General features: G+C 56.8%; 1 protein-coding gene across 3 annotated transcripts in view; it reads right to left on the bottom strand.

Moving 5' to 3' along the window:
• The window catches only part of SZT2 (SZT2 subunit of KICSTOR complex), a 51,361-nt gene that overhangs the window by 5,689 nt on the left and 24,201 nt on the right, over positions 1-21,471 (bottom strand). For 2 of the 3 annotated variants that reach the window (XM_045476963.1, XM_045476964.1), the window contains exons 17-65: positions 21,246-21,324; positions 20,907-21,001; positions 20,285-20,453; positions 19,970-20,084; positions 19,742-19,855; positions 19,403-19,573; positions 19,142-19,236; positions 18,771-18,894; positions 18,503-18,667; positions 18,209-18,413; positions 17,807-17,922; positions 17,450-17,696; positions 16,420-16,561; positions 16,166-16,258; positions 15,936-16,014; positions 15,538-15,828; positions 15,240-15,381; positions 14,944-15,051; positions 14,793-14,856; positions 14,385-14,570; positions 13,871-14,038; positions 13,701-13,779; positions 13,495-13,566; positions 13,111-13,312; positions 12,217-12,316; positions 11,407-11,536; positions 9,490-9,642; positions 9,305-9,407; positions 9,110-9,215; positions 8,912-9,023; positions 8,167-8,285; positions 7,898-8,062; positions 7,561-7,645; positions 7,238-7,402; positions 6,982-7,149; positions 6,484-6,623; positions 5,891-6,057; positions 5,666-5,763; positions 5,442-5,574; positions 5,200-5,330; positions 4,996-5,096; positions 4,746-4,922; positions 4,275-4,542; positions 4,114-4,193; positions 3,901-4,026; positions 3,577-3,776; positions 1,362-1,452; positions 1,136-1,216; positions 979-1,053 (exon numbers count right to left, since the gene is read on the bottom strand). In XM_045476963.1, the coding sequence (XP_045332919.1) occupies positions 979-1,053; positions 1,136-1,216; positions 1,362-1,452; positions 3,577-3,776; positions 3,901-4,026; positions 4,114-4,193; positions 4,275-4,542; positions 4,746-4,922; positions 4,996-5,096; positions 5,200-5,330; positions 5,442-5,574; positions 5,666-5,763; positions 5,891-6,057; positions 6,484-6,623; positions 6,982-7,149; positions 7,238-7,402; positions 7,561-7,645; positions 7,898-8,062; positions 8,167-8,285; positions 8,912-9,023; positions 9,110-9,215; positions 9,305-9,407; positions 9,490-9,642; positions 11,407-11,536; positions 12,217-12,316; positions 13,111-13,312; positions 13,495-13,566; positions 13,701-13,779; positions 13,871-14,038; positions 14,385-14,570; positions 14,793-14,856; positions 14,944-15,051; positions 15,240-15,381; positions 15,538-15,828; positions 15,936-16,014; positions 16,166-16,258; positions 16,420-16,561; positions 17,450-17,696; positions 17,807-17,922; positions 18,209-18,413; positions 18,503-18,667; positions 18,771-18,894; positions 19,142-19,236; positions 19,403-19,573; positions 19,742-19,855; positions 19,970-20,084; positions 20,285-20,453; positions 20,907-21,001; positions 21,246-21,324 (6,595 nt within the window). Of the gene's footprint in view, positions 1-978; positions 1,054-1,133; positions 1,217-1,361; positions 1,453-3,576; positions 3,777-3,900; positions 4,027-4,113; positions 4,194-4,274; positions 4,543-4,745; positions 4,923-4,995; positions 5,097-5,199; positions 5,331-5,441; positions 5,575-5,665; positions 5,764-5,890; positions 6,058-6,483; positions 6,624-6,981; positions 7,150-7,237; positions 7,403-7,560; positions 7,646-7,897; positions 8,063-8,166; positions 8,286-8,911; positions 9,024-9,109; positions 9,216-9,304; positions 9,408-9,489; positions 9,643-11,406; positions 11,537-12,216; positions 12,317-13,110; positions 13,313-13,494; positions 13,567-13,700; positions 13,780-13,870; positions 14,039-14,384; positions 14,571-14,792; positions 14,857-14,943; positions 15,052-15,239; positions 15,382-15,537; positions 15,829-15,935; positions 16,015-16,165; positions 16,259-16,419; positions 16,562-17,449; positions 17,697-17,806; positions 17,923-18,208; positions 18,414-18,502; positions 18,668-18,770; positions 18,895-19,141; positions 19,237-19,402; positions 19,574-19,741; positions 19,856-19,969; positions 20,085-20,284; positions 20,454-20,906; positions 21,002-21,245; positions 21,325-21,471 lie in introns of those variants that run through there. The other variant, XM_045476965.1, reaches the window with a different exon arrangement.

The following is a 21,471-nucleotide window of genomic DNA, read 5'->3' as shown; positions in this document are numbered from 1 at the left end:
CTGGATGGAAATCAGGGGCAGAGAAGCCACAAGGACTTCAAGAAGCTCGAGAGAGTCATGGAGGTGGGTCTTCCCTGCCAGTACAGCACTACACGGACAGCGTACCTGCTCGTCCAGAGCTCCCTTCATAGCGCTCTGGCCCAGGTAGGTTCCTGCACGTAAAGTCCCCATGCTTTCCTAGGTCACCTTATCTTGTGATGAGTGGACTAGGGATCCACACTCAAGTCAAAGGCAACCATCTATGGGCTGGACGTGAGCATTCCAGATATGAGGAGTATGACTAGGCCCAGTCAGACCTTGATCTCAAACTAGATGAGAGGCACAGAGAAGGTACAGGCCCTCACATGACATGCTTGATGACCTGAAGGAGCTGAACTAACTCAAGTACAGAGGGCTTTAGGTCCCTGACCTCACTCAATCCTCTGACTCATTCTGAGCACTCCTGAGTTGTGTGGCCCTCACCGGTATAGGGCTCTGCCCTGAGGCCGACAGGGATGTAAATAACAACTAAGGGCCAGGAGTATGCTGTGTGGCTGGGAACTCTGGTCCTCATTCTAAGAGTTAGTGATGACACTGACAAAGTCTGGCTGTCTCCAGCTCTAGATTAGGCCAGGACTGCCCTTGGCACTGGCCTACCCATGTGTCAGGTTACCCACTATGTTCAAATGTGCTAGCTGACCATCTCTGGTTATGGCTTAACCACAGTGCCAGGCTCCTGTCAGTGCCAGACCAGCCACGGTGCTGGACTGCCTTCTGCCTCCAGTGCTATGGTTGAATAACAGCTCCGGGCCATCGACACAGTGACACTGATGGGTGGATGACCCAGTCATGGCACCAGAATGACCACTGACTTGGCCAGCCCACAGCAACAGATCACCACTGGGCCAGACTATCTGTGTTCCTCTTACTGGCCACAGCACACGGGGGATGCGCTGAGTATGCCCGAGACCCCCTATTCCCTCTGTTCCTACCACATACCTGAGAGTTGACAGCTTGCCCCATGGGGATTCGGGAACATTCTAGGGCGAACTGTTTGACACAGAAGTAACAGCCCTGGAGAGAGGGTGAAGATGAGGTCAGGAGGGCAAGAGACAAATGGATCTGGCTCTCCCTACTCAGTGCTCCTCCTGCTCACCTGAAAAGCCAGCTCCATGAGGATGATGCCCCCGGGCAGTGCCCTCTGTAGGTGGTAGGTGGTGACTGGAGAGCCAGTGCTCTAAAGAAAGGAAAAAAACTGGGGTTCAGGGGCAGGGGTTGGAGATTCACCAGCCTCGAACCAGCAGGGGAGGATCAGGGATGCTAGCTTGGGTCTGGGGCCTCATGGGTTTCACTGTCAGTGAAGGTACACAATGATGCATTACCTTGGGGCTCCCGTCAGTCTTGGTTTTAGGGCAGGAGAAGGAGCCACGCCCCTCTGTTCCAAGGACAGCCATGGCCCGCAGCCGGCTGGTGCTGTAGGAAACAGAACAAGAGGATGAGGCAGGCCAGCGGGTAAGGCGGTATGGCCTGCACACCTAGAATCCATTTCATGGGCGAGCAGGGGTGGAAACAGGGCCAGAGAGGGGGTGGAAACAGGGCCAGAGAGGGGATGGAGCTGCCTGGGCTCCTGTGTCAGGTAAGTGGCCGAGACCAGAGTCCAGGTCTAGAGCGTGGGGCAGGATTCTCTCCACAGCAGCTGCTGTGGTCAGGGGAAGCCAGAGTACTCCATGGGGAGGGGGACAGCAGGCCTCGCTCTACCAGTGAGAGAAGGAGGGTCAGGTGAGGGTATGAGAGAGGCTGCTGGGACTGTGGGGAGACACCGTGATGAGAGATGGAGTGTGCGTACTGGGGGCAGTGGGAGCAGGGGGACGGAGAGGCTGATGCACGTCTAAGATTTCAGGAGGAAAATTCAAGCACATGCTTGAGGCCGTAGTTAGGCACTTTTGCTGAGAGGGAAAAGGCTTTTTTTTTTTTTTTTGACTAAGAAATGGCAGCTTCAGTGTCCCATAGGTCTGCTCAACTCAGAGGCAAGGGGAGCAGAGAAGCAGGGAAGGTACTGTGAAGAAGGGAAATAGCAGGGACCAGTGGGACACACTCATCACTTCAGGAGCTATAAACTGCCAGAGTTCTTGCTGGCAGTCTGGGGTGGGGAGTGTCAAAGCCTCTGGGGAAAAGCAGCGTCTCATTTAATCCTCAAGGAAATTGGGACAAGACTTAGGCAGCGATTGGAAATGGTTAAAGACTGATGAGAAAGGAAGGCCTGACAATAGATTTTGCTCTAGAAATGTATTTTTCAACCCAGTGTCTTTTGTTTTAAAAAGGAATCCAGGGGCGCCTGGGTGGCTCAGTCGGTTAAGCGTCCGACTTCGGCTCAGGTCACGATCTCATGGTTTGTGAGTCTGAGCCCCGTGTCGGGCTCTACGCTGACAGCTCAGAGCCTGGAGCCTGCTTCGGATTCTGTCTCCCTCTCTCTCTGCTCCCCCCCGCTCACATTCTCTCTGTCTCGCAAAAATGAATAAACATTTAAAAAAATAAAAAAAATTAAAAAAAAAAAAAAGGAATCCAGAGTTTTGGGAAGAGCTTCACTGAATGGGAAGTATGGACACTAAAGTCTCTCAGAGACACTCCTTTAGGGGGACCTGTCTAGACAGCAAGCAGAGCTCCTGCTCAGTCCCTGTCACCCAGAAACGAGAGGGGTGAGGTCCCAGAGGCGCAGGCCTGTCCTCTCCTCCTAATGCCTGGAAGAGCAAGGGAGGCCTGGCAGCTGGAACGCTGGTTTCAGAAATGCTAAGGAGTTGGAATTGGCTTTCTGGGCCAAGTGGTGTCTTGAGGAAGGAAGTACAACTTACCAGCTTAAAAACAGAGAGGAGGGAGAGAACACCTTGATAAACTCACAAACGTGGAGACCCAAAAGTAACCGTGCCATGTGAAGAGATACGTTCCCATGGCCACTGGGAAGGGGCTGGGAACGCAGACTCTGGAGGCCCAGATGTTGAGACGAACATAAAGCAGGGGCCACGGAAACGGGGATTTGAGATTTGACACAGAACAGGGAAGGTGGCTGTGGATGTTTCATGTGCTCTGGGGAGAGGAAAGGTGATGACAGAAGAGCTGCCTACTTGCCAAGACTCAGGCCTGTCACAACTGCCCACGAGCAGGCCAGACACAGGGGTCCCTGTTGAGAGAGACCGCTAGCTTCCTGGGGCCACGAAGGGCTTCCTGGGCCACGAAGCATGTGAAATACCAGGAGAGGCCCATGCAGGATCTGGCCAGGAATCAGTAAGCCCCAGATTCAGAAGCCTGGGAGCTTCACATGCGTGGTTGTACACCGGCACGTAAGCAACAAGACGTACGCGGGCATGAACCCTGTGAGGATGTACACGGCTCCGCGTACAAACGTGGCCACGAGGTTTAGACGACGTGCAGGAGGCCCGCACGAAAGCGTCCAAGATCCTCATGCATGTGTTCAGCCTGGTGGGATGAACGTGCACGAGAACCCAGTTGTTCCAACGGGACCCGTGTGAAGAGAGCAAGGGTGTGTGGGGCCTGGCCGGGGGGGGGGGGGGGGGTGGGGGGGGGAGGAAGAGACGGGCTCACCTGCGGGCGGGTGAGGGGGGCCGCAGTGGCACCAGCACAAAGCCCATGCTCTGCAGATACTGCACGTACTGCTGCAGGAAAGCCAAGCTCAGCTCCTTCAGCCAAGGCTCCTCACGGGCACCTGGCGGAGGCACATCTGAGGGCTCGCAGCCTGCGGGGGCCTCGCGGCTCCCGGAGCCTGACTCGGGGCGATGGCGCCGCTGTGGGAGTGGAGATTAAGGGAGGCTCTAGCCGCCGTCAAACACGCCACAGTGGGGGAGGAATGGAGGGCACTGCAGGTAAACGGAGGTCCCGTGGGAGAAGCCCAGGAGTCCCCAGCCTCACCTGGCCCTCAGGGGGCCCAGAGGTCTCTGGGGGCCCGTGCAGCCAGGCAGCCGGGTCGAAGAGCAGGGCTGTCGCACAGTAATGCACCAGGCGGGACGACTGCTTCAGGGTCTCCAGCTCCGCAGCCTGGGGACATGGGGCGGTGAATACCAGAACGGTGGCCAGGAGAGGGTCACAGGATGCTCACGGAGGGCACGGGCTCGGGCCACTCACACTGATGGGCATGCTGGCAGGGGCAGAACGCTGCTGCCAGGTCACGAACAGGTTCTCCATCTTCATCTGGCGCTCCAGCTCTGGGGGTTGCAGGCATTGGTAACGGCCCGGGAGCTGTCAGCCCTCTCTCTCCCACATTCTGCCCGGCCCAGTGCCCTCACCTCTGCGCTCGGCCATCTTGATCTCCAGGAACTGTTGTCCATGGTAGGTGACGGGATCAGGGGGTCTGGGCACAGGACCGAGTGAGGAGCTGGGGCGGGCAGCTGTGATATCCCGCAGGGCCTCATCGAAGGGGAATGTGTCCAGGGGAAGGGGGCCCCCACCCCGAGAGGATGCACTCAGCCGGCCTTGTTCACGGCTCAGAGGGGGGCTTGCACTCCGGATGAGGGTCTCTGCTTCCATGGTTGGCAGCAGAAATGGGTTTGGCTCCTGAGAGAGACAGAGTGTCACAATGGGTTCATGGCCTTTGCCCTCAGATCCTCTCGCCCACCCCATGGCCTCCTTTCTCAGACTCACCCTCCCCACTACCTCTGCCCTCAGTCTGTCCCCTCTCCCCTGCTCTCAGACTGGCACTTCCTTGAACTAATCCCTCAGGAACCAGAACTAGAGGAGGGGGCCCAAGCAACGGGCACCTTTTCATCCCGCACCGGGAAGTCCAACTGGCCGTAATGATGGAAGAGCCCAAGCTTCTGGCTGAGGAGGCAGAAGATGAGATGGGCACGTGAGTTCTGCCACTGCACGAGGCGAACCAGCGCTCGGCCCAATGCTGCTCCCAGGTCTGGAGCCCAGTTGTAGGTCAGCAGCTGCAGCTGGAAGTCAGGGGTCGGGGTCAGGGAGATCACCGAACCCCTTTTCAGACCCAGCCGCTGGCCCCACATCTACCTTCTTGTCCACGACCTCCAACAGCAGGAACCTCTGCCGGGGAACACTTCGCCCGGAGCTCCCATCACCTCCTGGCTCGAAGCGCTGCATGGCCTTGGCGGCTAGAGGGGGAAGCGGCTCGATAGGGGTCTGGAGGCAGATCCCCTTGAGCCCACCCTGCCCCAGCAGCTATCTGAACTCACCCCCACTAGGCCATGCCCTCACCCTGCTGGGTTGGTCTTCTCCACTGCAAGAAGTTCCTGCCCAGAAGCAGCAGATGTCTCTCAGCTGCTGGGCGTGGGGTTGGGCCCAGCTGTCCAAGGGAGCAAGGACTGAAGATCTCAGGCTCTGAACCCCTGGAGGGAGGGACAGAAAGCAGACCACCCGTGGCCCTATTCTCTGGCCACCACCTCCCAGGCCTAGCCCCCACCTGCCCTAGCTCAGCCTCCATGAGACCCCAAACTCACAAATGCTGCTCAAAGACACGGACGCTGGTGTCTCCAGCCATGGAGGTAACGAGAGCGGTGAACTCAGAAAGGACAGAAGGAAGGAGGAATCGGGACACCATGTGGGTGGAGCTTCTGGACACTGAGGCACAACCTGGAACCAGCGCAGAGAAGTCATGATGGGGCTGCAGGATGGGGACCAGGCCATGGGGTTGAGTACAGGGGAGGGGGGCCTAGGGTCTCACCGATCTGAACCATAAACTCCATCCAGCGCTGAGTCACACGAGCAAACACAGGCTGCAGGGTCCCCACCTCGCCCTCTTCTAGCTGTGTGGTCCGGCGTCTGAAGACACAGTAGGAGTGAGACCCTCACATCCATATGTGACACGAGTGTGTTTACACAAACTCGATACTCACCTGTGACTTCACACCCTCCCATGACACAACAGGACACCACAACACACACACACCTTTGTCTCTGGGCTCCAGAATCTGGGCCCGGTGCCCGCTCAGTTCCACCCGGAGTCCGAACACTTTCAGTTTTGTGACGCCTCCGGCCCCGGGTGTCTTCTGGCCGATCCAGGACAATGTCATCCGTTGTTTTGGGGGAACCCAAGTCCCCACATTCTGTTTTACTCTGGGGGCAAGGCAGTGAATGAGGAAGAGCCGTCGGGAAGGGGGATGGCATGAAGGATGGGGGCATCGTGGAAAAGTAACAAGAGCCTGGAGGGCTTGGTGTAGGCCCTGGCGTTGCTGTAGGCTCACTAAGGAGCTCTGGGCAGACTACACAGCTTTCCTGAGCTTCGGCACCCACGTTGAGAAAAGCCCTACTTATCCTGCAGGCTGCTGTGAGGGCCCCATAAGAAAAAGGGAAGCGAAGGCACTTGATGAGCTGAGGCTCTCTATGTCAGAGAGAACCTGCCACATTCTGCAAACCCCTAACGACAGGATCGTTTATATGACAGGTGATCTGGGGCAAGGTCTGCAGGGGAAGGTAGGGGGGCTAGGAAGCAGGCAAGAAGGTAGATGCCAACTTCACCACTTCTTCCCATCCTCCCATTACCAGCATATCCCAGAAGCTACGCCGGCCAGCCTTGCTGGGGGGAGTCACAGGCTCCCCAGGGCCAGGGCCAGGGCCAGGGGGAAAGGTGCTAGCTCGGCCTGCAGGGCTCTTGGTTTCCAACGACCCGCTCCTGAGACTTCCTGCGGACATCAGACATTACAGAAGCCTGTCACTGACCGTCAATCCCTATTTCCGACAGCCTAGCCCCAAGACAGGTATGAGAGTGACTTGTCCCTTACTCTACCTGTTAGTGAATGACAGTATGTGCAACTGATAGCCACACGTTTGTGAGCAGATATCCCTCTCTAAGTGGGTGACCTACTGCATGTGTGCATTTTGCTGGCGTGTCACCTTGCTGATGCAGGGAAGATAAAGGACAACCGTGAATCTGTATTTTGGAGGGAGCCTCTGTGATGCCTTCCTGGACCCCCATCTTTGCAATCTCACCAGATACCACTGTCTTCCTGGGGCCTGGGGTGTTCTCTGGACCCCACGTACCTGGAGATGTGTCCTCTGTACACAGCGAGGCTGGCAGCAGCCGCAGCTCCATAATGCCATCAGCCAGGGCCTGGCGAGCTGCTCCTCGGAGCTTCTCCTCTAGCTGTACGATACTGATGTTCCCCTTCTCCCACACATCTAGTCGAAGCCGTGGGGCCCCATTCTGAGCTGAAGGAAAGAATGGAGGTGACCTGGGGGTGCCTCTTGTTCCCAGAGCATTAACTATACACCCCCTCCTCTGACCAAGCTGTCCCACCTGAAGAACTGTCTGGCACGATCGGGCAGCGGGTGACCTGGGTCAGCTGCTCAAATTCCTCCTCTTGCAGTGGGTCTAGGGGCCCCGGAGAGGAGGGGGGCCATGATGCCAGTGAGATGGGGTTCCCCCCTTCATCCACGAAGGCTAGAGTGATGCAGGCAACCCCTGGGTAGAAATCCACAGGAAGGCTCAGGTCTGAGACCTCCAGACATCCTGTCGCCCCCTCTGGATCGCCCTGAGCTGCAAGGCTGGAAAAGGCCCTGTCAGCCACAAGACAAGAAAGGCTTTCCCACAGTCAGCAGTGGCACAGGCCTGCCTCATACCTTTGCCCCCGGTGCCCTGTCCGCCAGGCTTGTTATACAAGTAGATGTCCAAGTCGGGGAGGCCGCCCTGCGGTGGGAGCGGGTGCTGGGGAGACAAGCACAGAGCACTAAGACTAAGCGGATGGACAGAAGCCATCAGGGGGTGGTGTCCACAGTGGGGGATGGCAGACAGGCACACCCGGGAGCACAGGAAGACAATAAAGGTGCAGGGGGTGGGGGAGGCACAGGTGTATACAGGTCCACGGGCAAAGGTAAGCACGTGACACCTGTAGAAAACGGTTACAACGGCAAGGGGGTGAGTGGGGGCATGTGTGCACGGGAGGGACTGAAACCTCACCTGGAAGTGGTTCCGGCTGTTGCTGTCCGTGTACTTGGGAGAGTGCAGGAAGATGAGCAAGTTCTGCCGCAGGTACCAGGCCAGGGCAGGAAGCCAGGGCCTGCAGGAGGCAGGCAGGGCCAGATGCAGCACTTCTGAGGGGAGACTTCCGGGGGGCTGGATGAACTGCAGAGTGGGAAGGGGAGTCAGAGCTGCACGGAGAGGGTACAGCGGAGATGGTCCCCATACCCGAGCCTTGGAGGGATGTTGGAGGCTGGGAGGGAGCTGACCTCCACGTCAGCCGGTGTCAGCTTGCAGTTCCGAACCAGCATGACTGTGATGACATCCAGCGTGGCCTCGTCCAGGCGCCGACGCAGAACCCGTACCAGCTCATCTGTAATCTCGGGACCTTGACACAGCCATGGTAAGGTGGAGACACTGACCGAGGATCCAGCAACCCCCAGTACGGCCCTTAAACCCCAGCCTTGAACATCCCCCCACACACTGGAGGCAGCCAGCACTAGTTTCTAGAGCTGCCAAGTTCTAGTTTACTGTGTAACTGTGGACAAGTGAGTCTCACCTCTCAAAGCCTCAGTGTCCTCATCCATAAGATGGGAGAAATAATAACATCTACCTCATATGTAACAGTCTTAGCCCAAGACCTGGTACACGTGAAACCAGCTATAAATATCAGCTGGAACACCCAGTCACCTACTGGATACCCCATGCTCAACATATCCCAAACCGAACCCATCACCTTCGCCCCAGACCTATCAATAGAACACCATCTACACATAGTCACCCAGGCTAGATACCTGATATCACCTTTAACGGTTTCTCTTCCCCAAGCTGCATTTCATTCAGCTACAGGGCCTACCCTCTAAACATCACCGGAGTCTGTCTGTCCCACCCAGCTCTGGCATGAGGGAAACCCAGAGCACGGCACGAGCTAGAGTGGGAAGGTACCAAAGGAAGTCTCGGAGAATTCTGGAACCTCATCTGGTTACACTCCTGCCCCCTCCTCACAGTGCGTACCTGCCTGTCCTACGCCATGCACGAGCAGCTGGATATGCCTGTCCACCTGGCCCACAGGACGAGCAGCATCTGAACTGCGGCTAGAAGCCATGTCCAGGGGAGAACGAGGACCCTGCAGGGAAACTTGGTCAGGGCCCGGCTCCAGGGGGTAGAGTATGAGGGGAGCACAGGGCACCAGGATATGGGGGTGATACATGCCGAGGCTTCCTCAGAGTAGATGGGCTCCTGGCTTCGGGACAGAGCTAGGGAGGGGGGCAGGGCATCACCTTCCCAAGGCCGCTCACTGCAGGACGTCTCCAGGAGTCTGGAAAAGAGAGGCAGAGTCTTTGGACATACCTCCTCTGCCTCCGTCCTTGATCCATGCTTTGCCCTGTCTTCCCAGGACCCACATACCTCAGGTAGTACACAGCCTTCGTTGCTCGCTCCTGATAGACAAACATATTCTTCCGGTTCACCACAGAGAAGGCATTGAGCACAGAGCGCAGGGCCTGGATGGCTGTGCGAGTAACAGGGGCTCAGGACGCTCCCCTCTTCACATTCCCTCCCACTCCACCTGCCCTCTCATGCCCATCACACACCCCGAGAGACCCCCATGCTGGGCCCCATTTTCAGGCGCGAATGGACTCGAATCACGGTTTTCCACACAACGTCACAGGAGAAATGGCCAGGGACAAACTGCATGGTGGCTGCTAGGTACCCTCGGGGTGTACAACTCTCGTCAGCAGCGTAATCTGGGGAGAAGGGAGACACTGGATCAGAAGCGGGACACGGCCCTCTGCCCTTGCTACTTCACACTAATGAACTGCCTATTTGTCCTCACTCCCCAGGACTCCTTGGCCCTGTCTATTAGCCTGCAGGGGCAAGATGGTCATTCTGGGCAACAAGGCAGGACCATGCTCTTGGGAAGCCAGGTGACAGCTCAGAGGCTCTCGGGAGGTGTGGAGAAGGAGCTAAGAAGAGGCATCAGGTAAGGCAGAGCACAGGAAAATCCCAAAGATAATGCCAAGACACTCTGACTGTGTTATACTAGAACATGTTATAATCCATCTGTGTGCTCACAGGGAGTGGCAACAAGAACGCCGTTAGAACGGAGAGGATGTGAGTGCTGACACACGCTCACAGCAGAGTCAGGGAAAATGCTCTGGAGGACAGCTATCCCAGGGAACCCCTAGGGCGGTAGGACACAATGCAAGAGCCCAAGCACACGGTCCAGTGCCTCGTCGGACCCCTGCCAGGTTCCCAGGTTGATGCGGAACCTCCCAGTAGGGCCAAGGTGGCGATTTGGTTTCTCAGAGAAGCTGCTGCCGGGTGTGAGCGGTGTACGGGCCACACAGGGGGCTGCAGAGTTTGAAATGGAATGCTGGTTGCTAAGACCTTCGGCAAAACCACACGGAGAGACTATAACGAGGAGCAGCCATCTCTGGGCTCCAACTGGTCTTACATCTCAGGCTGCTACAAGTCATTTTGAAGCAAAAGTACTTGGCTGTCCTGGCTCATGCTCAATTTGTAGAAGATGCCATCAACTCCCTGGGAAGTCCGCTAATTAGGGGACTTCCGCTTTGATATGGAGCACATCTCAGGATGTGCAGAGAGATGCAGTGCCCAGGACTGTTAGGGACATTTGCCCACAGACTTGTGGAGAATGTTAAAATTAAGAAGCGGTCTGATTTTACTTTTAAACCAGAAGGGAGAACTGCAAAGGAATGCCATGATGTGGCTTTCCCCTCTGCGCTGGGGTGAGAGGTCATCAGGAGTAAGAGAAGACTGCAGAAGTGTCAAGACTTCAATTAGCATCTCGAGAATTACCATGTTTCCCAACCATGACCAGAAATCTGAGGAATCCCAAAGGGATCTTGTACCTGCCTGTCTGGAGGGACAGCCAACTGGAAGACACATCCTCCTACTGGGCCTTAGCCTCCTCCCCTCTGCCCTTCTCCCCCCTGTGACTTGGCCTATAAGTCCACACTCCCTCACTCCATTCTTTGGCCCTGTCTGTTACCCAAAGGGGAAAGACGGTCATTTTGGAAAAGAAGGTGGGGCCAGGCAGAGGCACGCCCTCAGGAAGACAGGTCACAGCCGGTGCCCCTTCCACAGTCCCTTTTCTCCTGTATTCTTCAACCTTTCCTTCTCTACTGGCTCTTTCCCTGTGGAACATAAATGTGCGAGTCTCTACCTCACTATCAAGTTCCTCCGTTGCCTCCCATCTTCCTCTAGTCTCCGCCACTTGAATGAGTAGCTATTTTCTGCTCCGGCTGTGTAATTATCTTCGCTTCTGTTTCTCTGGTTCCTAGTCCCACCTCCCTGCTGAAACTACTTTCACTGACAACACAGAGGAACTCTTCAAGAGCCCAACTCAGCAATCCTTTTCTGTCCTATCCTCCCTGCTCTCCTGGCACTGGTGACCAGGTCACGGTGCCTCCGCCCTTGTCTTTTCACCCAAGAATGGATACAGAGAGGGCAGCAGCCCGTGAGGGAGGCTCCTGGTGGGGTCTCACCATCGCTGGGCAGCGGTGCCCGCTGACGGGAGTGGAAGGGGGTCTCGCTGCGCCATAGATCTTCTTCACTCTCGGCCACCAGAAGAGAGTTACACACGTGACTGTCATGGAGGTCCTGCAGAAGCAGTCGCTGGGAGAAGGAGCAAGGTATGAGGGAACTGAAATATTTCTCATAAATTGGTGGTGGTGGTCAGGGATGATCAAAGGCCAGAGCTGATGCCTGTTATTACTGGGGGTCAGTGGTCAGCAGAGCATCAGTAATCACTGGGGTGGGGGTCGGGGTGGGGGGTCAGAGATGTGCCCCATAGTCACTGGGCTCTGAACCCCTGTTAGAACTCATCCCTCTTCTTTGCCAGAACGTGTTCCCCATCCTTCAGGTCTCAGCTTAAAAATCAACCCTTCCCCTGACACTTCAAAAGGTCAAGACTGTCATTTGCTCTCCTAATTCTTCACAATTGTAATGGATACAATTCATACAATTCAGTTGTTCAATGCCTCTCTGCCCCACTCGACACAAGCTCCAGAGAGTTTTCCCTGTGCTGTTCACTATTATATCCCTAACACTGGCACAGTGCAACTAGAAGGGACAGCTCATAGTCAGGGCCTAGGAGAGTAACCCGCGTTACTGGGACGAGTGAGGGAGCGTTCCCAGTTTGTAGAGTCCGTGGAGTAACAGTACCCTGGTAATCAGGTGTCAAAGAAAATGGCCAAGATGGATCAAGAGCCTGTGAAGGTCAAGTTCCTGGAAACTCCTTCCTCATCTGAACAGTGTCCCGTGCCTAGAGAGCCCTGCCCCCAGCCGTCCCTTACCTGGTTGACCTCCCTGCAGATCTCCCCAACTCGCCTCACCAGGAGCTGCTGCAGGTGGCGACACTCGGTGCCTGGTCCCCCATCCTCCCGAATCAGGCTCCTAGAGGGGAGGGATGGATCAGACACACTTCTGGGGTGGGGGCGGGGGGCTTGAGAGCTGAGGCCAAGAGAAATCACGAAAAGGGAGTAGGACTGGACAAAGAGAAGCAAATGCTGGGAAAGAGGAGAAACAGAATTCTCGGTAGCAATTATGGCAGCATAGGCTCCACGCTTGCTTTGTCAGCCCTTAAGTGGGCAGCACACCAACCCCAAGGCTTCCTTCACACGGTGCACCTCTTCTCCATTCTCCAATCTTGATCAGAATGGCGGTCTTCCCTTCTCAAACCCCCTCCACTCTGTGATGAGAGCCATATTTAACCAGAAGCCTACCTGTGAATTCTGGCTCTGCCCTTTACTGTGACCTTAGGCAAGTATTTAATTTCTCTGTGCTTGAGTTTTGTCATCCATGCCATAAGGAGAATAATACTTTCGAGGACTATTTCATAGATGAAAAGAGCTGATCCAGGTAGAACACTTAGAACACTGTCTGCTGCATAATAAGCACTTGTGAAATATTACCTATTATTCCCATATCAACTTCTGAAGCTGTTCTGAACTGTAGATGCTCTTAATGCTTGACGAGGAGCCCAAATCCTACCAGCTTTTTACCTCTGTTAGGAAAGCAAAGAGTAACCTGCTTTGTTATATATAGGCTGTGGGAAGTGGTCAGGACCCCCCAGCCTTAGAATACAAACCCTCAGTCCCAAGTTTTACTTTTGAGTGATATCGGAGAGGAGTGTTGTGGGACCAGGGGAAAGCAGCTAACCTCAGAGTCAGGCGCAGGACCCTACTTACCGCGCATGTGCATACACTTCTACACGATCCTGTAGTATGCGGACGATGAGCCAGAAGTCAGGCAGGCAGGGCCCAGGGAGGCCCGAGAGTGAAGGCTGTGGAGGTGCCTGCCCAGGTGGGGTCCGCAACGTGAAGGGAGGCTTCTCCCCCAGGGTCTCATTGGGGCCCTCGCTGTCTGAGCCACTGCTGCCACCATCATAACCTGTTTCAAATGTACCGAAGTTCAGCCCCGTCCTTTGGCTCATCTGAGCCTCCGAGCATATCAGGCTTGATGGGCCCTTCCATGTTAGTCCTTTCTGATGCCCCCTGCCCAGTCCTTCTGCTGCACAGCCCTGAGTCTGCTTCCTATCAGCTCAGACCCCTCCGCCCATCGCCCCGGCTTACCTAGGTGGTCAGAGTCCACACTGCCCTGACTGGACATAAGGCTCAGCCCCCGGCTAGGCCCAGGCTGTCTCCCTGGGAAGAGAAGGAAAATCCTGGAACGTCTAGTGATCCTGTTTAGGACCATCCTCTGAAAATGGAAGCAGGGCCAGGGATCTGCAAGTCCCTGGTCCTAGCCCGCAGACTTTGTTGCCCAAGTCTTCTCTTACCTCCCTGTGGCAGGCTGAGGAGGGGCGTGCCATCAGAACCCTCTGGGGAGCCAGGGGCTTGGGGGCTGGCTGTCAGGGCCTAAGGTTAGGCAGAAAGTCAGGACTGAATACAGGCCCCACACACCCACCTCCACCCCCTTCATTCCCAGGTCATCCCAGGAAAGGCTCACCTCTGCTTCGACGCCTTCGGCCTTGTCCTCATGGCTGTGCCAAGCCCAGGCTGCTGAAGGGAGCTCCCCTTGGGACCCTCCTGGCTGTTGGCCAACTGCCACAAAGAAGAAGCCACTGTCAGGATCCTCAAGAAGAATGTGGCCAGGGAGGTGAAGGCGGCGGAACTCCTGGGGAGCAGAAGCCAAGGTCACAGTTTAGGCAGGAGCAGCCCTCCCTATTCACGCCCTCCCCCTCCAACCCCCCGCTTCCTCAGCAGACCCCCACAATCATCTGGTAAAGCAGACACTGGCATCCCCATTGCTGAGGTATGCAGAGGTTCAGCGAATTGCCTAAGGTTCAACAGGCCTAGTGGCAAGGAGGGGAGCTGGGTCTCTTCCCACCCTTCCCAGGCATGGGGTGAGGGACAGTGTGGTGAGGAGGCTGTTCTGGAGGGAGGCCAGTCTACTTCCGTATCTGGAGCCCAGGGAAGAATGGGCCCCAGGATGACCAGGGGGTGTTCTGAGGGTAGCATACCTCCTTGAATTGTGTGAGGGAACGTTCTGGCCCAAACACAAAACTCAGTGGCAGGGTCTGGCGAAGGCAGGTGGAGCGTCCAGGAGAGCTATGGATGTGGGCAGCTGCACGGTGCAGGGTAGGGCTCTGGGGGATGCCCCCTCTTCGGAGGGCCGCTACCATCTCGTCCTCCAGCAACCAGTGGATCTACAGTCAGAGAGCGATCAGGGGAGTAGCCAAGGGCACCTCCCTCGCTGCCTGGCACATCACCTCACTCCCAGACTAGAAGGTACTCTGCCTCACAGATTGAGGGCAGCCCTACTCTGATCCCAGAATAAAGGGGCGCCTTAGCTTACTCATATGAGGGAGAGGGTATCGGTTACAGTGCTGAGGGGCTGTCAGTTAGGCTGGGGGAGGGAAGGCCCTCACCTCACTCATGGTGGTCTCAACAGCCAGTCTGTGGGGTGTGGCCAAATTGGACAGTCCAGGGTGCCTAAGTGGAAGAAAGGTTTAGATGTTGGTTTCCAGAAAACAAAACTGACAGGAAGTGAGGAACTCTGAGAGGGACAAAGGGAAGTACCTGTCTTCTTCTGGGGGTGGCATTGGGGGCCCCAGGCCATCATCCGACCTTAAAGATGATGGCTGCCCCGGGGATCGTGGGAAGGAAGCACTGCTTTCAGATGTGGACCTGAACAGAGTGGGAGCGAAGGTCAAAGATCAGCAGCCACGGCAGCTACTCTCCTCCTAGGGCTTCCTAGGCACTCCTTTCTTGGGACTCTTTAAGGGGTCCTAGAGCCCTCAAGTACCTCTAGATTCCTTTAAAGGGCCCCTACCCAAACAAGGCCCCAGATCCCCCCACGAGACTTGCTGCCACACCGGTGGTGCTGAGGGTCCGAGGTCGGGGGAAGCTCCACTTCCAGAGGCAATGTCAGCACAAAGACGTCCAGCGTAATACTGAGGTCCCTCAGGGGCACGCGGCCTCCAATGGGGGGGCCCTCCAGACTGGAAAGGACCTGGCCTGGAAGAGGGGGAGAGTCAGGGGTTGCTGGAGCCTGGGGACAAGCACAGACTTCAAGTTCTCAGTGCTAATGAGTTACGTCCACCCACAGACAGACAGGCAGGCAGGCAGGCTGTATTGGGACCTGTGGCCTTCCCTTGGGCACCCCAAACTCACCCAGGCAGGTGGGCAGACTGCACACAGGTACTGAGCTGTGCTGCCCGCGCAGCCGCACAGAGCACGTGAGGTGCAGGAAGAGAGGTGGCAGGTCATGTACCAGGCCCTCAGGCCCGGTAGGCGAATCACCCCCCAGGATACTGAAGGAGTCTTCATCAGGGTTCACAGTGTCCGCATCTGACAGTGAGGCAGAGTCGAGCCCAGCTGGCCCCAGGTCTGGTTCACGGCTCTCACGATACTCCACCTCTAGCTCTGGGTCACTCTCAGTGACCACACAGCAGGCTGTGTCTCCTAGACGTGGATGCATGTCGTGTGGTTAATGGGAGAGGCTGGCAGTGGAGGGCCCTGAATCCTGGCTTTAAGCAGCCTTCTCATCTCTATCCATTGTCCACACACACCTTCTTCTCCTAGGAGTTCAGCCTCCGAAAACTCCAGGTCACTGACTTTTCTGTCTACTGTGTCCCGGGGGCCCTCATCCTGAACAAAACAAAGAGAGCTTTATCCAACGCAGGACAAGAGCCACATCTGGACCCCAGGGAGCCAAGCGTCAAGAGGACCTGGGTGGGCCCAGTGGGGCCTCTGGGCTACAGGTCGGGGGTACGAGAGAGGAAGGGAGGAAGCCGCTCACCTCTCGCCTGCTGGATGGAGGGCAATAGAAGAAGTAGTGGGGATTGGAGGGCACTGTGCGGAAGTAGAGACCACTGATCTCCAGGAACTTCTCCTGTTTTGGGGTTAGAAAGAGGCTGTTATGTCAGCCAGCCCTCAGCAGAACACTATCCCCTACCTTAGAATAGACAGCTACATACCCCCACCCCAGGAGAGAACACTGCGCCCGGTGCAGGCAGTGCTCCACCCCTCTTCTGCCCTCACCAAGCGTCCCACCTGGATGAGGCTATGAAGGGCATCGTGTGCCTCTCCTCGGAGCTGGCAGACGTCCGTCAGAGAGATCTCCAGGCTAGGGTCTGGAATCCCAGGGACACGGCTGCTCTGAAACTCAGGCTCGCTGAGGTCCTCAGTCTCTATGCTGAGTGGTCAGGGAGGGGGTGAAGGGTGTGTTAAGGAGGTGTTAAGAATCAGCGAGCCCTAGAGGAGGCTGCTTCCCTACTAGGCGCAGCCCACACCTGTCTCTAGCAAGCATGCTCAGCACAATGGCACGGGCAGTGGAAGAGGCGAGGAGAACAAGCCGACCTATTTTGGCTCGAACCTCCATGTTTGTTAACGACCGGACATTGCTGTGACGCAGAGGAATGAGTACAGGTGACTCCCAGTTTTCTGACTTAGACCACTGGGTGGAGGGTGATCTCACTCACCACGGAAGGAGAACAGGTGGAGAAGCAAGGTCTGGTGGGAAGAAGATGCACTGATTTCGGGGCATGAAAGGTGGGGGATCTAGGGCTCCAGACGGGGAACTGGCTAGAGTGCAGACCTGGGTGTCATCGGCACACTCCTCCCTCTGTGTCTGCTGCTTCCCCGATGCTAATATGCGGCAGGCACGGCAGGATGGCAGGTGCCAGACACAGCCGTCTGCCTGCTTGCCTTTCTCCCTTCAGGGACCTGCTGGGCCCAAGGTGAGCTGGGGACTCAGCAGTGAGGGCAACACTCTGCGAAACTCACAGGTAGTTCCAGAGAGTATTACTATTGTATGAGCATCCTCAGAACAAGCTTCTACTTTCACTGATGGCGAGTGGCAACTCCCTACTCCTAACCCAGCTCAATACTCCACACCAGAACAGAAGAGACGGGGAGGAGACTCGGGTCTATGCCAAATGGGTGGGAGCAGGAAGCCAGCGACGAAGCGACTGCCTCCTTGGTGTGTGGGCACGATCGTGCATGGCCATTCCCCCAGATGGGAAGGTCTCTGTTTACAGGACCTTTGTGCACCCCGGACACATCACTAAGGGACAATCCTAACCTGGACTCAGAAGCCAGGACAGCTCGCTCCCGAGGCTCAGGGCCCTCCTCGATGCTGCTGCTGAAAGGCCCAGGGCTAAGAGGCCCAGGGCTTGGGGGTGCCTGAGGCAAAACCCGAATGTGGCCACACAGTGCAAGCAGGAAAGGGGTGATGTCTACTTCTTGTAGTAGCTCCTCGCAGGCATCTACCGCTATCAGCAAGTCCTGTGAGGTGACGCTCTGTGCTTGCTGCAAACTCCGGAACAGTCCTGAGGAAGAGGAAGGGGCCACGACCGGAATGGCCTCTCCAGTTCCCATCCCCGTAATCCTGCGAAGCCCCACTCCTTCCTGAGGCTCCCTCAGGCGGCCCCCTCCTCACCACGGACGTAGCATCGCTGTGCGTGCTCCTGTAGCAAGGCACAATGATTGGCTGCCTCCTTGTGCCTGGGCTCCATCCAGACTGAGGATGGGGAGGGCTGGTCGAGGAACTGAGTCCTAGGAATGGGAGCAAAGAGAGAGCTTGGCCAGCTCTCCTTAGTGACATCTCTGACTCGCCGTCTACCCACACTCTACTGGAGGGTCGGTACACCTCTACTGAATATATTCACGGCCCAGCAAGTTCACTTGATTTGCTGAAGGAAGCTGAGCAAGGGGCTGGCAGGACCTGGCTAAGAAACTGAGTTCTGACCACTGATGGTCAGCCTGTCTGTCCGTGCCCTGGACTATGGTCATGAGCCTTGGCTGGCAGCCACGCTTGGGGGAGGACCTTGAGGGTACTCACCGGAAGATGAGGTCTCGGGGTGCCTGAGGGGGCTGCAGGCCAACCATTTGCTCCCTCAGTGCTTCCAGGGCACAGCTATAGACGTAAACAGGACACCGGGTCCGGGGACCATCTGCACTCTCTGTCTGTGGAGCCTGACGCCCGGCGTAAGCCTGTAAGTCCTGACGGAAAGGTGGGCTTAGGTCTCCTGGAATCTGGGCAGTGTCTGTGGGAAGAGGGTCACATGGTCTCCAAGCCTTCTATTTGTTCCCAATCCTGCTCCTGCTTAACTGACTTCAGAGTCAGCCGCCTTACCTCCAGCTGGAGTGACGCTGAGTGTGGGAACCTGGGCCTTTGTAGCCCTCACCCCAGTTCCTCCCAGGTCTTTCAGGCTGGGGGCCCCGCTCCCATCCCCAAACTTAGGCTTTGTCTCCTCTTGAGAGGGTCCCTCCAGGCCACAGGCAGCCAGATGTTGGACATCTGAAGACGAAAAGAGAGACATAAGTTAGAGCTGCCTGGTGGGCTGGTGAGGGAGAAGAGGGGTTTGTATCTGAGGCCAGTGATAAAGGCCATTGGGTGGTACCTGAGAAGGTAGCTGGGAGGAAAGTCAGAAACACATGCTGGGGAGTCACAAGCCTTGCATAGCAGCGCCACTGAGGGGAATGGGTAGAGATGAGAGGCTTGAGAGTCTCAGGAGGGCCTATAACCTTTAAGACAGAAAATCAGAACAATCTGTAAGGGACCGCCCAACCCCTGCTCCCTCCCTCCACCCTGGAGCGCAGCCTTAGGTATAGAGTGCAAGATGCAGGGCAAAGAGGAACTCAGTACCCTGTCACTGGCAGGAGGCATTCAGTATCCCCGGTGATAGAAAGCGGGGGTAGGGGGGGCACGAATATGTGGTAATAGAAGGAGGTCAGTGTGAAAAGGGGCTGAAGGAGACAAATCAGTGCTGACCAGGGGAGGAAGCGCTGAGTCTCCAGCGGCCTGGGCGCTGCTGACTGCTTGATCCTTTAGGATCCCGTGGCCCCCCACGGGAGACTCCTCCGGACCTACGATGGGGGTAGAGGTGGGTGGAAGAGGGCAGGGCCGGCAGAGAGGCAGGGCTCTGAGGTGAAGAGAGGGGGAGACCAAAACCCAAAGATAGAAGCCCCCCTGAGGGGTGGGGAAATGGGGCTGGGCCAGAGCGTGCTGTTCGGGAAAGAGGCAGGAGCTCACCTGGACCGTGGCAGGTCCGCCGCAGCACCTCACTCAAGAAGGTGGCCTGGTCAGCAGTGGTCAGTGGGATCTCCCGGTCACTCAGCTCCTGCCCCAGGCAGCTGTGCAGCAGGCACAGCACCATGTCGTTGGTGGGACAGGGCCCCTCGGCGAGAGGGACACCCTCTGGTTCTGCCCGACATACACTCCGCTCAGCACCAAGAGCCTCCTGCCAGCCAGCCCCCTGGCTCAGCCCTGACCATGGCAGCCCTCCTGCGGCCTCCAAGCCTCCTCCTGCCCCAATGCTCCCACGCATGCTGACCCTCTACGTGTGGGTGAGTAAGTACGAAGTTCACCCACCTCTGGAAAGCAGAAGGAAAAACATCTGGAGCTGCTGACACTGAGGCAACAGTCCCATTAGGTCAAAATGGAAGGGGATCTCGTGGACACAGGTATCTCCTCCCTGGTCCAATCCTAGGAGGCAGGGAAGGAGGACGATAGCCACAGTGAGACCCGGACTCCCCAGCTACGGTTGCCTTCTCCCCACACACTTTCCTGTTCCATCCCAGGAGCCCCTTCCTCACTGACCATTAGAGATCCTTGGCTCTGGGGGCAGGGGACTCCATTCCTTGCTCTGGCACAGCTGTATCAGGTATTCAAAGCTCAGCATGGAGCCTATGCAGGCAGCGTCCCGAGGGTGGAGCTAGGGGACAAACAGCAGAGGTCAGGGGTCAGCCTGTCCTAGCCCAGAGTACTCTGGTGTCCAGCTCTCAAGGAAGCCCACACAGTCACAGACATGCAGAACACAGAGATTCAGAGGGACCAGGAAGCCCACAGCTGTGGTACTCCAGAGGGACGGCAGCTAACCCGGTAAGGTGTGGGGGTGCTTCAGAGGTCACTCACAGCTCGAGGGATCTCAGAGTATGTCAGGTCCCGTAGGTGCTTCCAGCTCTCGGGGCCAGGCCCCACTCGCCCATACTGCGGCTCTACCCACACCTCGGTGACCAGGTTGAGCTCTGAGTCTCCTTCCAGGGCCTCCACCTCCACATCGTTGTCATCATCTGTCGAGAAGCTAAAGGAGGAGGAGCCCTGAGCCTGGCAGAGCGGAGAGTCCGATCCACAACCGAATGGCAGGGGGTCAGTTCACGGAAGGCACACAGGTTGAACACAACTTGTGCGTGGCCTCTCTGGGCCCGTGTCTGCCTGAGGAAACGTCTAATGGGGCGCCTGGGTGGCTCAGTGAAGCGTCAGACTCTTGATTTTGGCTCAGGTCATGATCTCACAGTTTGTGAGATCGAGCCTCACATAGGGCTCTGTGCTGACAGTGTGGAGCCTGCTTGGGATTCTCTCTCTCTCTGCCCCTTCCGCCTCCCCCCAAAAAACTTAAAACAAACAAAGAAACAAACAACAACAAATAGCACCCTTACCCCGACTCTCTAGCAGCCCGGAAGACAGAACTTCAGGGGTAGTAGGGAGAAGGGAGAATGTGGAGAGAGGCAGCTCTCCAGGCAGACCCGGGTCTCACCTGTCTTTGGTGGAGGTAGAGTGTGGGGGGAAGAGGATGTACTGGACAACACATGTGTGCCTCTCCTCGCCTGCAGCCTGCCCCAGGGGCTCATTCTGGGGGCAGAATGGGAGATCTTGGGTAAACCTCAGCCAAGCCAGAGACTTGGCCCGGCCCAGCTCTGGCCCCCAGAACTCTAGCCCCTTGCCACATTGTCCTGGGACTGGCCTCAGGCTCTGGGTCCTCTGACCACAGGGTCCCCATGAGGCACCGTTTCCAGCAGCCCCAATGCAGCTCAGAGGCAAGTGTCCCTCCAGTGACAGACCTTGTTGGGGAGGTGTCACAAGGGACGGCACACACCTGAATTGGAAGCTCCAGGACCATGTTGATGATTCCTTCCCCACTGCAGGCAAAGTGGAACCCTTCTGACAGTCGGACTCTGAAGCCCCGTAAAGGTGGGGGCGGCGACAGGATGAGATGGGAGAGAGATGCTCAGAGTCCGTCCCCCCACCCCATGCCACTTCCATGCCCACCTCCCAGCAGCCATCCAGGCAGACCTGTGTGCTGACAACCCTGCTCAGACTAC

This window comes from Leopardus geoffroyi, chromosome C1, assembly GCF_018350155.1.
Source record: "Leopardus geoffroyi isolate Oge1 chromosome C1, O.geoffroyi_Oge1_pat1.0, whole genome shotgun sequence".
NCBI classification, from domain to species: domain Eukaryota; kingdom Metazoa; phylum Chordata; class Mammalia; order Carnivora; family Felidae; genus Leopardus; species Leopardus geoffroyi.
This window is presented reverse-complemented; position numbering and strand designations above follow the sequence as displayed.